This window comes from Balaenoptera borealis (assembly GCF_965194805.1).
Source record: "Balaenoptera borealis genome assembly, chromosome: 8".
Classification (NCBI taxonomy): domain Eukaryota; kingdom Metazoa; phylum Chordata; class Mammalia; order Artiodactyla; family Balaenopteridae; genus Balaenoptera; species Balaenoptera borealis.
The window spans coordinates 116,282,191-116,298,360 of NC_138865.1; the positions used below are offsets into that span (position 1 = coordinate 116,282,191).

The 16,170-nt window shown below is 48.6% G+C and overlaps 2 protein-coding genes across 7 annotated transcripts in view; both read left to right on the forward strand.

Annotated features, from left to right (window-relative positions):
* The window catches only part of LOC309632863 (uncharacterized protein), a 31,843-nt gene extending 24,669 nt beyond the window's left edge, over positions 1 to 7,174 (forward strand). For 3 of the 5 annotated variants that reach the window (XR_014247089.1, XR_014247090.1, XR_014247091.1), the window contains one exon: positions 2,747 to 7,174. Coding sequence is in view for 1 of the 5 variants with exons in the window: in XM_082400851.1 (XP_082256977.1) it covers positions 2,747 to 2,807; positions 6,130 to 6,149 (81 nt within the window). In the remaining 4 variants the exon portion in view is untranslated. The remainder of the gene's footprint in view (positions 1 to 2,746) is intronic. The other 2 variants (XM_082400851.1, XR_014247092.1) reach the window with 2 other exon arrangements.
* A 1,723-nt stretch (positions 7,175 to 8,897) lies between these two features.
* Positions 8,898 to 14,846, forward strand: TOR1B (torsin family 1 member B). 2 transcript variants are annotated; one of them, XM_082400819.1, is made up of 5 exons: positions 8,898 to 9,174; positions 9,805 to 10,070; positions 10,966 to 11,141; positions 12,505 to 12,645; positions 12,937 to 14,846. In XM_082400819.1, exons 1-5 carry the CDS (start codon positions 8,976 to 8,978, stop codon positions 13,112 to 13,114), a joined length of 960 nt encoding a protein of 319 aa, XP_082256945.1. In that variant the 5' UTR covers positions 8,898 to 8,975; the 3' UTR covers positions 13,115 to 14,846. The 2 variants fall into 2 exon arrangements, with proteins under 2 accessions (XP_082256945.1, XP_082256944.1); XM_082400818.1 differs by having other exon boundaries at positions 8,901 to 9,174; positions 12,505 to 12,632.
* Positions 14,847 to 16,170: the final 1,324 nt, after the last annotated feature.

Here is a 16,170-nt window from a genome sequence, read left to right on the forward strand (position 1 = left end):
TTCAAGTTATGACGGCCTTAAGGAGTCAAGTTGGTGGTTCTGAATGTTTTTTATTAACAATTTAAACACTGTAGGTGATGTTCCAAGAGAGAAATGATAGAAAGAGTAAAGGGGAAGGGGATAATGTAGGGACAAGAGGATGGGTGGGAGGTGAGGTGATCAGCCTTCCAGGGGCAGTGATGCAAGATGGCAGCTACCATGGGCTTGGACAATTTTTGAAAACAAAATGTGGATATAAATACCCAGAAGCACTTCCTTTTGTAAGATTTACAACAAAATTTAATATGAATGGAGTTAATAGTTCTAATGGAGTGGTCACCCCGGAGCCAAATCAGTGTTAGCAAAATGGCAGAATTCATGTAGCATCAAACTTGTCCAAAGAAAGCTTCAGCTCCTAATGTTGTGTAAAGAAAATATGCAACTCCCTCAGCCTCCTGAAGGACAGTATTTCAGCAATTAATAAAAAAGATAAACCACAGGCTCTCCACCACCCGCCTCCCAATCTGATTCCTTCATTTTCCACAGCAGCGAATTTTCTAGGTATGTCTTGCAGACCTCAGAGTACTGGAAGTTCCCATTCAAAGGCAATTTCTCTTAAGATATTCTTTTTTTTTTTTTTTTTTTTTAATTTTTATTTATTAATTTATTTATTTTTGGCTGTGTTGGGTCTTCGTTTCTGTGCGAGGGCTTTCTCTAGTTGCGGCAAGTGGGGGGGGGTCACTCTTCATCGCGGTGCGCGGGCCTCTCACTATCGCGGCCCCTCTTGTTGCGGAGCACAGGCTCCAGATGCGCAGGCTCAGTAGTTGTGGCTTACAGGCCCAGCCGCTCCGTGGCATGTGGGATCTTCCCAGACCAGGGCTTGAACCCGTGTCCCCTGCATTGGCAGGCGGATTCTCAACCACTGCGCCACCAGGGAAGCCCTCTCTTAAGATATTCTAAATGAACTAGTTTTTATCTTAAGATACTCACTGATGCTGGAAATATATATGTTGTTTTATACTCTTTAAAACTTTCTTAAAAGAGGGGGAATGGGGCACAATACAGTGTCAGGATCATTATGTAGTTGGGGGCACTTGCAGGGGCCCATTTATATCCATTCCTGGGGCTCAGATATGTTTGGGTTGTCCACAGAGCTCTTTGTGGGGGGTTTTGAGGCCCTCAACTCTTGTGGTCATCTTCCCACCCTCCATAAATTCCAGTGGCCAACTTCAAGATAAGTGACCAAATGACAAATCAGGAAATAGTCACATTTTCAAGGAAACAAAATGTCATTTGAGTATGTACAATAGCGCAAACTGGGCGGGTTACCCAGGCACAACACCTTTGCCCATGGCTGGTTGATACAAGGTCAAGATACCCGAGCCAGTTTGGGCCCATCAGCTTCTCTCTCCATGAGGGCAGTGCCGGAGCAACAGGGCCCCAGAGCTCCTGCCACTGAGGCCTCCACACCCCACCTCTGGGATCCTCTCTCCCAAGTCGGGGTCGCTCAGCGTTTTTTACATTTCCACAGGCCACCCTGTGTTCTTCTAAGAAGCCCTGGAGAAGCCCAAGCCAGTCAGTGTCAGTCTATTGTTTGGAAGCAAAGAACCTCAACTGATAAAACAGTTGGTAACAGAGAGGGGGAGACAGGCCGCAGAAGCTCAGGGAAGTGCAGGGATTTGGACTTGATTACTGAACCCACATGGAGGACGCTGCAGGAGGCACCTCCTTCCCCGATCTCCATCTTCCAGGAGAGGGGAACCCCAGAGCCCGCAGTGACAACACAGAGAAGCAAGTGTCACCCAGACTCCCCTCGGGACCACATGCCCACCGAGGGGAAGAGCTCCAGGACTCTGAGAAGCTGAGGCCAAGACCCCCTCCGCCACCAGCACCAGGATAGGGCTGAGTCCTAACAAAACTGGAGAGTCGAAAGCAGTTGCAAATGTCAACATCTTGCCTCAGAGACTCCCAGGCCTTTCTGTGAAGAATCGTCTGGAAAAATCTCCTACAGCATCCAAAGGGCCAGGACCTCTGGAGAGTTAAGTTCAGACATGGATTCTATGGACGCTAAACCCCATCGTGGTTTGATTCCATTTTTCCCGGTCTTTGCTAGAGAAAAAGTGGGATGAGGACAGTTGCACAGAGGGCACTGGGGGCATCCGGAGGACTTGGCAGCGCTGGAACTCCAGACCCTCAGAAATGGCTCCACAGCTGTGCCTGCCCCACAGAGCAAAGTTCTGCATCCCCGCGCCCCCCCGCCCCCAGCCTGAGGCTCCTCCCCATCCTCCCTTCAGCCTCAGCACAGCCCTGCTGGATCTCAGTGGGAAAGAGGAGCCACCTCCAGAAGGAACTGTGGGAATCCGCTATTTTAGATAATCAGGCAATCTAGGGGGATGTGAGAGCTACAGATTTTGAAGGTTATCTGACCAAGGAGGGCAGGCAGAACTGGGGACGGTGGGGACACACTGGAGACTCTGCATTGGGGGGCCAGCTCGGGAGACCTGGCGGCCGGGGGTCAGGCAGCTTTGTGGGCTGATTAATGCAAACCTGGACCGAACACAGGCCCTGTCACATGACATCAAAGGGCATAAGTAGGGTAGGAGCCCCAGACTGCAGGATGCTTACCCTGGGTACCACAGACTTTGCAAGGAGTGCTAAGCATGAATCATGGAAAGGGAATCAATTTCTAGGTCCTCAACTTCCACTGCACTCTCTCCTAAAATTGATCTGCCTCCGTTTCTCAACCTGCCCTTCTCTCACTGTACAGAAGGAAGAGCCAGCTTTCGGCCACCCCATCTCTGATACCAGACAAGAAACTGAAGCTGCAGGTATCAACGAAGCCTCCTTCAACCAAGGACCCCGCCACTGACGTACTGATTACTTGTCAAAAAATTTAAAACATTCATCTTCATGCTATGTTGGCAATTGTGGCTTAATGATTATTACAAGGATGACTCAAGCAAGAAGAAAAATTTCAATATTCAGAGGGTTAGAATCAGAGGAACTTAAATTTTTTTTTTTTTTTAATTTTTAGTTGCGTTGGGTCTTTGTTGCTGCGCGCAGGCTTTCTCTAGTTGTGGCGAGCGGGGGCTACTCTTCATTGCGGTGCGCGGGCTTCTCATTGCGGTGGCTTCTCTTGTTGCGGAGCACGGGCTCTAGGTGAGCAGGTTTCAGTAGTTGCAGCACGCAGGCTCAGTAGTTGTGGCATGCGGGCCCTAGAGCGCACGGGCTTCAGTAGTTGCAGCGCGCGGGCTCTAGGGCGCCCGGGCTTCAGTAGTTGTGGCTCGCGGGCTTAGTTGCTCTGCGGCATGTGGGATCTTCCCGGACTAGGGGTCGAACCCGTGTCCCCTGCATTGGCAGGCGGATTCTTAACCACTGCGCCACCAGCGAAGTCCCGGAACTTAAAATTTTAAAAAAGGTTTTAGTTGTGGTAAAGTACACATAAAACTTGCCATCTTAACCATTTTTAAGTGTATAGTTCAGTAGTGTTAAGTATATTCACATCGTTGTACCTCCAACACCCAATACTCTTTTCAGCTTGCAAAATTGAAACTCTACACCCAATAAACATTAACTCCCCACGGCCCCTCCCCCAGCCCCTGGCAACCAGCATTCTGCTGCCCGTCTCTGTGAATTCGTCTACTCTAGGGACCTCATATGAGTGGAGTCATACAATATTTGTCTTTTGTGACTGGCTTATGTCACTTAGCATAATGTTCAGAGAAACCCTCATACACTTTAAAATTTCAGTGTGTATTTCTACTTTTGTTGCAGACACATATGATAGGAAATCAGTAAAAGAGTGTTTTAACGCTTAATATTTATTTTCATGGATATAGAATAATTTGCCCATTTCACATCCACCGCGTTCAACCATTTGAGCATTTCTGCCCATCAAGTGCAGTTTATACACTTTCACAAACCAATTTCAGTTAAGAGGAAGTAAAGTTTACGTGATTATGGTTTTTACAGTATCACCGAAGGTCAGATAGTAGCACATACAAAACCGCCTTTTCTTAACAAAAGAAACCTTTTATTTGAGAATGGTTTTAGATTTATAGAAAATTTGCAAAGATAGTACAGACAGTTTCCATATAGCCCACACCCAATTTTTCATGTTATTAACGTCTTAGTGTAAAGGGCTCCACCCTCACACCTAATCACCTCCCAAAGGCCCCACCTCCTAATACCATCACATCAGGAGTTAGGCTTCAGCATATGAATTTGGGGGGTGAGAACATACAGTCCGTAGCGGCATCCCTGGCCCCCAGATCAAAGCCCACCCTCCTGGAGATGTTCTATACTTGAACACTAAATGCATATTTATGGAGTGCCTGCTGTGTATGTGGCACAGTTCTAGGAATTAGAGATACTGAACACAGCAGACAAGGCCCCAGTCCTCCTGAAGCTCTCAGGCCGGCAGGAGAGATGGACAATAGACAGGGAAACAAACAGGGTGACAACGGAGTAGGTGACCAGGTGGGAGGAAGAACGGCTACTTTAGATAGGTTGGGTGGGCTTCAAGCTGAGGTCTGAACATTCTTAGCAAGAGTTCAGGCAGAGATGGAAGCAATCTAAATGTCCATTGACAGATGAATGGATAAAGAAGATGTGGTATATATATACAATGGAATACTACTCAGCCATAAAAAAGAATGGAATAATGCCATTTGCAGCAACGTGGTTGGACCTAGAGATGATCATACTAAGTGAAGTAAGTCAAACAGAGAAAGACAAATGCCATATGATATCACGTATGTGTGGAATCTAAAAAAAAATGTTACAAAATGAACTTATTTACAAAACAGAAATAGACTCACAGACATAGAAAACAAACTTATGGTTACCAAAGGGGAAAGAAGGGGGAGGGAGGGGTACATTAGGAGTTTGGGATTGACATATACACACTACTATATATAAAATAAACAACAAGGACCTACTGTATAGCACAGGAAACTGTATTCAATATCTTGTAATACCCTATAATGGAAAAGAATATGAAAAATTATATCTATATCTATATCTGAATCACTTTGCTGTACACCTAAAAACTAATGCAACATTGTAAATCAACTATACCTCAATTAAAAAAAAAAAAGAGTCGAGGCAGGAGAATAGAATGGGAAAAGGTCTAAGAGGAAGGCAGGAGCAGAGCACATAGGGCTTTGTGGTCAGAGTGAAAAGGGTAGATATTTTCCTAAGGGCTTTAGGAGCCATTGACAGGTTCAAAGCAAGACCAACATGATCCAGTCTGCTGTGAAAAGACCACCTGTCTCTGTTGTGGGGAGAACGGATCAGGGAGGACCAGGGTGGATGCAGGGGACTCCCTGGGGACTGCTGTGGTCATCCATGTGACAGGTGATGGTGGCTTGGATTAGGGGGTGGCCAAGGAGATGGAGACAGCTGAAGAGTTCTTGAGTGTGTTTTGGAGATGGGGCCGGCAACCTGTTGATGGGTCAGAAGTGGAGGCTGAGGGAAAAAAGAATACAGGACAAGCCCTAGGTTTGGGGCTAAGCAGCTGGTGGAGGATGGCTCCACTTCCTGAGATAGGGACCTTGGGGGAGGAACACATTTGGAGAAAACAATCCAGACTTCTGCTTTGACCGTGTAGGTGCTGAGACGTCTGGTCAACAGCCAAGTGGAGATGTCCAATGTGCAGCCAGATGCAGGGGCTGGAGAGAGAAAGTCGTCAGGGGCCCTCTCACTCAGGGAGAGAGGACAGAGAGAGAGGGGGTCTAGAATGGAGACTTGGGGTCGTTCAGGATTGTGGAGGGGGTGACAGGGAAGACGTGGCAACCAAAGAGGCTAACACTGGAGAGGAAGGAGGCCATCTAGCCAGGGGACTGAGCTCCAGGTCAATACACAAGTCCTTCCCCGGCAGCTGAGAATCCAGAAGGGAGGTGTCAACTACTTACAGTAAATTCAGAGTGTGGACACGAAGGCTGAAGAATAAATGCTTACTGGCCAGGCGCTGCTTTGGGGTGAGGGGGCTCACACTTTTTTTTTTTTTTTGCTCACACATCCCTTTGCACGTTTTTAGATTAACATAGAAACTTTTCGTTATAAGTTTAAGTGGTTGCAAAAGACGCAATTTCCTGTCTATTGTAAGCATGGACATTTTAGGGTAACATTGTTACTTTGTTCTTCTAGGTCTGCTCAATGGAATCTGAACGCCATAGCAGCCTTACCTGCCATCATCCATTTATAAAATGCATGAACAAGTCAGATGTTTACAATCAGTTTTCGGTACTTGAACTCACACTTCCCCCATCAAATGTCATCCTAATGAAGTGTACTTTCTGCCTAGAAGTCGTTTATCAATCATTCTACCTTATTTCTCTGCAACAAAGATATACTACAAATTAAAACTTCATATAAAAGTTTTTTCTGGTGACCACAAAGCTCTAAGTGTTAAAATACTTCTTCTGGATTGCTGTGTATTAGTACACGGTCAATCAAACCAACATAAATGGGTTACAATTTTTTTCATAAATAATTATTAAACCAAGAATTAAGATTTTATGGAAAATCTATCTATTAATGAGATGCATGGGGTTCTCTCTCTTTTCTTTTTCCATTTACTTCGTGTATCCACTGGAAAATTACTGAGTGATTTCTCTTCTTTCCAGGGGGCCAGAGGTAAGAAAGGGGAGGTGAGAAAGGAACCTGCAGGAAGCTGGGCCACTGGGGTCTTGCTCAGGGAGGAAAGAGGAAAGAAGCTGCGTTTCCACTGTATAGCACAGGGAACCATATTCAATATCTGGTAATGACCTATAATGAAACAAATCTGAAAAACTGAATCACTTTGCTGTACACCTGAAACTAACACAACCTTGTAAGTCAACTATACTTTAATTAAAAAAAAAAAGAAAGAAAGAAAGAAAGGAAGGAAGAAAGGGAAGTACCAGGAGAGACCGTTTAGACCACTAGTGTTTGAAAGGAAACGTTTGTGTCTTTAAGGATTGTATATGGTGCTGGAAGGAATCAATGGCGTTTGGATCTGGAATTACAAAAGCTCAGTAACTGGTATTTATGACTCTAAAGATAACACAAAATACAATGTCCTGCAAGAAACAAGAAGGCTGGCACTGAACAATGGAAGTTCATCAGAGTCCTCATCACCCCCCAACGCCCGCCCTCCTCCTGTTCCTTCCCCGTCGGGCCCCTCACCTCCCCAGCCGCAGCGGCTCCTCCCTACCCCCCCCCCACCCCCACCCCCGCGATTCTCAGATTCCTTTCCCTCCCTCCTGCTGCCCCTGCTCCAGTTCAGGCCGCGGTCTCCTCTCCTGGAATACTGCCCCAGCCTTGGACCCAGTCACCCTGCCATAGTGTTGGCCTCTCCAACCCCAATACAGGGCCAGAGTGGTCTGAACAATCACGTGCCCAAAGCCCTCCTGGGGCTCCCTTCTGGCCCCAGGATAAAGCATGGCGCAAAAGGCCTTGATGATTTGGCCCCTGGCTGCCATTCCAGTCTCTCCTGTCTTCACAGTCCAGCTGCCTGAGCACCTGGGGCTCCCTGTGTGCCCAGCTCCCACTTACCAGCAGCCACAGTGCGTACTACCCCCTGCCTGGAGCGTTCACGCAGACCACCTTCACCTCTCCCCTCTTCACTTGCCCCAGTCCCCTTGGGTAATTTTTACCCATTCTTCAGGTCAAAACTGAGACATGGAGGAGGAGAGCCTTCCCCGACCTGCCCATTGGGTGAGGTGCCTCCTCTGTGCATCTCACATCACAGCACTGACCGTGCTGGTCATAAACTGTCCGTTTGCCCATTTGTCTCCCTCACTAGACTGACAGCTCTGTGAGGGCAGAGACTGTGCCTGTCCTATGCCCTGCTTTATTTATTTATTTATTTATTAAAAAAATGTTTTTGGCTGTGCTGTGGCATGCAGGATCTTAGTTCCCTGACCAGGGACGGAACCCATGCTCTCTGCAGTGCAAGCGAGGAGTCCTAACCACTGGACCGCCAGGGAATTCCCCTGTGCCCTGCTTTATCCCCAGCATACGGCACTGGATCTGACACAGCCAGTGTTTGTTAAATACTTGTTGATACACTGGCTGATGAGTGAACTCAACCCACTGTGGCAAAGCCTGGGCCAGCGTTCCCTGAACAAACCCAGCAGCCATCGTGATCTTTGATCTGACCATGTCGTTCCCTGTGTGAAACCTTCTGTGGCTCCCTATTGACCCCCAAACAGAGGCCTTCCCCTTCCAGTCTCTGCCTAGCTCTCCATCCTCATTCTCACCAGCCTCCACCATGCGAAATACTTGCAGCTCCCCAAACTGCACAGCCTGCATATTCTGTTCTCTGCCTAGGACATCCTACTCCTCAATGTTTGCTTGGCTAACTCCTTTAATTCTCAGTTTAGACTGAGAGCGTTCCCTGCTCCATGGCCTCGGTGCTTCTCTGATCGCTCACTATTGGCCCTTGCCCACTGACTGCCTCCCCCAGAGCCTAGAAGCTCGAGGCGGGGGCGGGCAACCCCATCTCCTTCCCTGCTGTCTCCCAGCATCCAGCAAGGGGCCTGCCTTGTAGCATGCTCAATGAAAGAATGCGCTTCTGGGTTTGACTGTGCGCACCAGGGCACGTCTGCCTTGGTGTAGCCCCAGCGCTCAGCCTGGGGCCAGGCAGCCAGAGCACTCCGCAACTGTTTCAGGAAGGCAGGCAGGGTGGGGAGACTTGAGAAACGCTCACGATAGCTCCAGGGGAAGTGACGGGAGGGATGACAAAGCAAAGTGTGAAGGATCTGAGAAGCTCTTAAGAAAAAGAAACCGTAAAAATCTAGCCGTGCGTTTCACCTGCAGCTGAGAGAGTCACTACCCCTTTCCGTGGCTCTCACAAAGACGGTGGCGCAGAGCCACGCCCCTCGCCAACAAGGCCTTCCCACGGGGCGGGGGCCTGCGGGGCGGAGGTGACGCACGGACCGGAAGTCCGTCCCCACGCTCGGCCGCCCGGGCGGCCCTAGCAGCGGCTGTGGCTGCCTGCGAGCTGGGCGATGCATCCGTCTGGGCTGCTCTGGGTCGCGGCGGCGCTGCGGCTGCTGCTGGCGGCCCACGTGGCGGCGGCGTTCGAGCCTATCAGCTTGGGCATCGCCATCGGGGCCGCGTCGGCCCTCACCGGCTACCTGTCGTACACGGACCTGTACTGCCGCTTCGCCGAGTGCTGCCGAGAAGAGCAGCCGCTCAACGCGTCGGGTACGGCGGGTCCACCCCGGAGGGGCTCGAGGGGCGCGGGGGACAGCCCCCCGCCGGCGTCAGCGCCCGGCACCCCGCGCTTACCCTGAGGTGGGGTGGGAAGGAGGAGGGGTGGGGCCTCGGCCCGGACTCCACCCTCGGAAGCCGTGTCTTCGGAGACAGATTCTCCGGATCGTGGGGCTCTGCCCAAGTTCCTTTCTAAAAGTTTGGATTCCTTGGGATGACAGTAAGAAGAAACTGAAAGCAGCAGCCCTTCGGCGCCATGTCACCCCTGTTAAGTAGTTTTCAGATGTGCAGCGTCTGCCCAGGAAGCCCACATTTGGCCCTCGGTTTTCTTACAAGCCGGAAGGGTGGGCTGGGGAAATAGCAAGCAGCTCAGTCAAGAGAGGGCCAATCCTTGGATGAACGAACACGTTTAGCTTCCTTCTCTAGTCCATTTCCTTGGAAGTGGCGTCGTGTGACTGCAGCCCGTGTGGTTCTGCCTCAGCGCTAACCCTGGGGTTTGGCAGAGACCCTGCTGGACCACTTGCTAACCTGTGCCTCTCACTTTGGCCAGCTGGGGAGAGTGCTGCTTTTCTGGTGCACGTTTAATGTGTATTTTTCTCTCTGTTCCCGGGCTGGCTCCTGCAGCCCTCAAGCTGAATTTGGAGGAGAAGCTCTTTGGGCAGCATCTGGCCACAGAGGTGATTCTCAAGGCGCTGACCGGCTTCAGGAACAACAAAAATCCCAAGAAACCACTGACTCTTTCCTTACACGGCTGGGCTGGCACGGGCAAGAATTTTGTCAGCCAAATTGCGGCTGAAAATCTTCACCCAAAAGGTCTCAAGAGCGGCTTTGTCCACCTGTTTGTGTCGACCCTGCACTTCCCTCACGAGCAGCACATAAAACTGTACCAGGCAAGGAATTCTGTTATCCCGTCCCCTGGCGTCTCGGACCCGTCCGGGCGACCCGCTCCCTGACTCCGGCCTGTGTTTCTTTCCTTTGCACTCCAGTAGCCCCAGGCCCCTGCACACTTCCCCCACCCTGGTAACCCTTTGCCATTTGCAGAGCTCTCCTGCAACTTTTTTTTCTCGCTATTGCTATGTTAAGTCGTCCTGTAGGGCTCGCATTTAAATGGACGTGCTTGTGAAAGTTAGTGTTCCTGCTGTTAGGTGGGGACTGAAATGAGGAATAGAAACTGAACAAGGAAGTGACAGTGGATATTTGCCCCATAAACTGTAAGACAGGGAAGACTACCAAAAAGAGAGAATGATTTTCTTATTTACCAAATTCTGTCATAAATCCCTAGAAATACAGGAACAAACGCTTTTCGTGAAATGTCCATCTAGGTCAGCACCTTTGTTCACTGCACCAGTAAAAGGCAGTGGTCTTGGGATGCTGTGCCGGTCTTAGTCTAGTTTCTTATTCCTCAGTATGCCTGGTAAAATTAACGTGAGATGCCCAGCCACGGGGAGATGAAAATTACGGGTTGGTTAACAGTGAAATGATCAATATATTCATGTATCTTAGACCCTGATACCTTTAAAAAGTCACATTTGGCACGTCATTTGAGTTAGGAAAACACTTATTTGCATTTTAGCACCTATCTCTCTGCCAGTTTCCACTTCTTATAGATGAAGTTTTGGAAAAGCTCTCAGCCAGTGAGTGGAGGTTAGGGTGTGATTTTCTTTGTTAAACCCCAGAGAGCTCTGGTTTTTCACCTTCCCGACCATGAGGAACAGTGGAGCGCTTCTCCTCCCCTGGGCATATCTTCTGAGTCCCTGCATCCTACTTCTTTTATGGTTGGTCTAGGACCAGTTACAGAGGTGGATTCGGGGTAACGTGAGTGCATGTGCGAGCTCCGTGTTCATATTTGACGAGATGGATAAATTGCACCCGGGGGTCATTGATGCAATCAAGCCGTTCCTAGATTACTACGAGCAGATTGATGGCGTGTCTTACCGGAAGGCCATCTTCATCTTTCTCAGGTCAGTGGGAGGTGTTTCTCCGAGGGCACACAGCCCTTCATTCTGCCAGGGCTAGAAGAAGGTCCTGGCAACCTCAGCAGGTCCCAGGGACAAAAGTGCCAGCCTGGCAAAAGTGACTTGCGGACTTCTTTTACTTTGGGGTTGCTAGTGTCAGCATGGCACAGAGCAGGGGCAGGAGGAAACAAATGAAGGAAATAGTTGCTGATAACAGGTAATTTCATTACTTGCACATGTTGTCTCTGAGGGTTATAAAAAGTTGTAGCGGGCTTCCCTGGTGGCGCAGTGGTTAAGAATCCGCCTGCCAATGCAGGAGACACGGGTTCGAGCCCTGGTCCGGGAAGATCCCATATGCCGCGGAGCAACTAAGCCCATGCGCTACAACTACTGAGCCTGTGCCCTAGAGCCCGTGAGCCACAACTACTGAAGCCCGCGAGCCACAACTATTGAAGCCCACACGCCTAGAGCCCGTGCTCCGCAACAAGAGAAGCCATGGCAACGAGAAGCCCACGCACAGCAACGAAGACCCAATGCAGCCATAAATAAATATATATTAAAAAAAAAAAAAAGTTGTAGCATTACACACCAAGTTCTGAAAAAGATTTTCAGTTCCTGAGGGCAGGTGCTATTTTTTTTTGTCTAGTAGCAAAAAAAAAACTTAGTAAATATTCCTTGGTTAAGAATAAAACTTAGAGAAATATCACAATCTGATTCCATATTAGAAAACTCATAGTGTTTCCTGATGATATGTGACATTTGTAAGAAGTCATTACAACCCTTTAATACATATAGGCTGGCTTATATATTTGACTTTGAAACAAGCTGTATAAGGACCTCCTTGGCGGTCCAGTGGTTAAGACTTCGCCTTCCAGTGCAGGGGTGTGGGTTCGATCCCTGGTCGCAGAGCTAAGATCCCACATGCCTCGCGGCCAAAAAACCAAAACATAACAGAAGCAGTATTGTAACAAATTCAATAAAGACTTTAAAAATGGTCCACATCAAAAAGAAAAAAAAGCTGCATAGAAACTCAAAAAAAAAAAAAAAAGAATAAACTTAGAGCAGGTACGTTTCCTGATTAGAGAGAGAAGTCTTTTTATTTTTAATTAATTTTTATTGGAGTATAGTTGATTTACAATGTTGTGTTAGTTTCTGCTGTACAGCAAAGTGAACCAGTTTTACGTATACGTATATCCACTCTTTTTTAGATTCTTTTCCCATATAGGTCATTACAGAGTATTGAGTATAGTTCCTGTGCTATACGGTAGGTTCTTATTAGTTATCTATTTTATGTATAGTAGTGTGTATATGTCATAGACAGAGAAGTCTTAATGTGTGATTTTAATCTTCGTTTCTTTGGCAAACTCAGCAATGCAGGCGGGGACCTCATAACTAAGACGGCCCTTGACTTTTGGCGGGCAGGGAGAAAGAGGGAAGACATCCAACTGAAGGACCTGGAGCCGGTGCTGTCTGTTGGAGTCTTCAATAACAAACACAGTGAGTGCCCCTGGCGAGGAGCCCTTCACCCTGCCCGCAGTCACCCTGTCTCTAAGCCTTTCACGAAACCACAGAAGCTGCTCGCCTCCGTGCCTTGGTTGAAGTAGGGACTTTTTCGGAGGGCATTCTATTCTAGAAGCTAGTTAGCAGGGGTAGCCAACCGATCCTTACATCAGGCTTGACAAAAAGAGAATCTTGAGGGCTACAGACGTGAAGCATGTGCTGGGCCCTGTCAGAGCAGCGAGCTTGGCCGGGTGACAGGGACAGTTACAGGCGAGAAACCCAGCTGTGCCTTGTTTCCCAGGTGGCCTGTGGCACAGCGGACTGATAGACAGAAACCTCATCGACTATTTCATCCCCTTCCTGCCCCTGGAGTACAGCCACGTGAAGATGTGCGTGCGGGCAGAGATGAAGGCCCGCGGTTCTGCCATCGACGAAGATGTCGTCACCAGAGTGGCAGAGGAAATGACGTTTTTCCCTAAAGACGAGAAAATCTACTCAGACAAGGGCTGCAAGACTGTGCAGTCACGGCTGGATTTTCACTGAACTCTTACCCAGGTGGGGTGAGACGCGGCTGGGAGCCCAGGGAACTCGGGGCCTGGCCTTTCCAAGCACTTTTGAAGACCTCTTCAGGGTTTGCACATTTGCACCCGGGGACTTGCGGGATATGGAAGGTTCTAAGGGTTGATTTTTGAAATGATGCTCATCTGTTAAGGCTGCTTGTCGTTTTGCAACAGGACAGCAAGCCAGCTGTTCACTGTGGTTGAAGATGAACTTGTGAAGTCCCTCCCCTCCCCTGCCACTACCACTTAACTGACCTTGACAGAAGTGCCTTGAAAACAGCTGTGTGAGTGAGACCAAGGACTCTTTCTGACCCAACGGTACCCACACCTCAGAAGCTGAACTGAAGGAGTCCGAGGGCCCCGCTGCAATCCGGGGAGCACTGGATTTTCACCTGCCAGAAACATTCTTCCGCTCTAGTTCTTTTTCTTTACAGAGCGCGTTCACTGACTTGAAGTATTTTCAGGTAAGATCGGCGGCACCTTCAGGCACAGTGTCGTGTGGGATGACCTGGGCCCACAGGCTGAGCACGCAGCTGGGGGAACCGCCTGTGTGTGGCATGGGGGCTCCACGCCGGGGCCCTGCAGCCAGGCGGGACGGGCAGGACCTCTCCGTCTGTCCGTGGCTTTGCTGCTGCTGACAGCCCTAGTCATGGAATTCCTTCTCCCAATTCTCACTTGGTACTGATCGCAGCCTTCCTTGTATCACTTCTACTCCTTAACTTCAGCCACGGCTAGATGTCCCCCCAGCCATATCATCCCTAGAGTCGGATCAGAACGCGACTGTTGGCTTTGAGTTTGAGTCCTTGGGTCCCACGATGAAATGTTTGTCTGTTACAGTTTACACGTGGGTCAGTCTCTCACTTGACTGCACAGAACCATTTGAAATCCGTAGGACAGAGTCATTCTCCACGGATGACGCGTGCCGACTGAGCGGTCAGCTTGCAGGTTCTCGTTGCCGAAGTGGAAGTATTGGACACTTCAAGTGCTCGAGTTTTCAAGGATATGTATATTTTTTATAATGTTCTTACTTCTGAATCTTAGATAATAGAAATATGGGACATTGCTCATTTTAAAACATGGGAAGGAATAAATTGCCTATTCCTTTATCAGATACTCTTAAGGTTGTGGCTGATCCTGGGTGTCATCTGAGAATGACACCCTGTATGGCAGCGTCAGGCTGGGCAGCCCTGGCCACTGGGAAATACGACTTCCATTCCAGCCAGTGTGAATCGTTCTGTCTTGCAGTTGCAATGCAACTGCAGACATGTAATGAGAACATGCAGCTTTTTTCTATATAAGACGTGGCAGAATGAATGTTCCTCCCACGTGGCAACGCCTTATAGAGGATCACACTTAGTCTTTAAAAAATGCCAAGGTGAGGCTTAAAATTTTTAGCACATGTTCTCAAGTTGGAGCTAAGTTATGTTTCTTTTGTCACCTTTTGGGTGTCTGGTCGGGAGGAGATAAGATTTTTTGTTATGATGCAATAAACTCAACACGTGTTGGCTACCTTTGGACTGCTGTTACTGATTTGTAACTTGAAAAGGCCACAGTTGCTCATGGCCCAGTCTCCCCACCCCATGTAAGATGTAGACAAACTTAAATTGACCTACTGAATGTCAAATAATAAAGCCTAAATTTTATCATGTGAGATGCCACTTGCAGATTTTTTTTCTGGTTTGTTTATTTGGTAGCTCTGAAAAGTTTGAGCTTAGAATAAAGGCTCTTTGATAACTCAGGCGGCTTTAGGCTCACCGTACCCTGGACACGCTGGTTGGCATGCTTTACCTCATAAAGAATCAGTATTTATCTTAGGGACTTTCCCTGGTGGTCCATTGGTGGAGAATCTACCTTCTAGTGCAGGGGACGTGGGTTCGATCCTTAGTTGGGGAACTAAGATCCCACATGCTGTGGGACAACTAAGCCCGCATGCCGCAATCAGAGAGAAGCCCGCACGCTGGAACTAAAGACCTGACGCAGCCAAAAATTAAAAAAAAAAAAAAAGTATTAGACCTTAAAAAAAAAATTTACCTTAAAGGCTGTTATCCCCAAACAAATACAAAGTTAAATTGGATTAGATGATGGGTTCTACTCCATCGAATTTTCATGGATGAAAATATCATCAGAAAGAGCTGGTTGTCTTCCTAACAAATATATTCTCCTAAAATTAACGTAGGAAGGAAACTGAGGCACTAAAACGTGACTCACGGCTGCCATGCTGAACCTGAGCAAGGCTGAGCTCAGACCAGGACACCTACTTGCCTGGTCTTGCCTGCCCTGAAGTGGTAAATAATGAAATCCTTGTTATGTTAACCAGATTTCAGCTTAATCCGTTAACCTGGGCTCTTATTATTGACAGTGATTTGTTAACACCAACTCTTCCCAGGACTGAGGATGGAGCCCTTTCTAGAAAGCTGAGACCCTCTTCGCCATCATGTCACCCACTCCTGTAATTTCCCGGTTGGAGGTGTTCATCCCATGAGGCTGCCCTTCTCCGTCTGGATCTCAGGCTAATGTCGCTTCTACTTCATCCCACGCTGTCTCATCTCAAAGACTGAACTTTCCAAGGGGAGCCAGGGGACCGCTGTGTTCCCTAATTAGGGACTCCCAGGTGCTGGGGCTGCCATTTTCAGATAAATGGTTAGCCCTAATCCTTTACTCCTGGGGCTGTGACAACAGGCCAGCTTCAGGTCAACATCAAGCACTTTCCTACGTTCAGTGCTGCCTTAGGGGGCCTGGGCGGGTGGGTAGCCATGAGGCAGAGGGGTCCAACCCGTCTTCTGTGCCTGCTAGAAACTGCCCCTGCGAGCACTGTGCAGACGCTCATACCCCACAGCAGCCCTCGTAGGCACATAGGTGTGTTGCACAAAACAAGGCATGTTTAGGTTCCGACACTGCTCTGTACTCCTGCCTGGCTTCTCAGCAGGAGGTATGTCTGTAGACTTGAATGAACTCCACAGCTGAGTGTCGGGAGC

What these genes read in the sequence shown, in the direction of transcription:
- TOR1B (XM_082400818.1), top strand. Translation starts at nt 8,976, where the DNA reads ATGCATCCGTCTGGGCTGCTCTGGGTCGCGGCGGCGCTGCGGCTGCTG. An exon ending in GCAGCCGCTCAACGCGTCGG is followed by an intron (nt 9,175 to 9,804) that starts GTACGGCGGGTC and finishes TGGCTCCTGCAG; the next exon opens with CCCTCAAGCTGAATTTGGAG. An exon ending in GCCATCTTCATCTTTCTCAG is followed by an intron (nt 11,142 to 12,504) that starts GTCAGTGGGAGG and finishes TGGCAAACTCAG; the next exon opens with CAATGCAGGCGGGGACCTCA.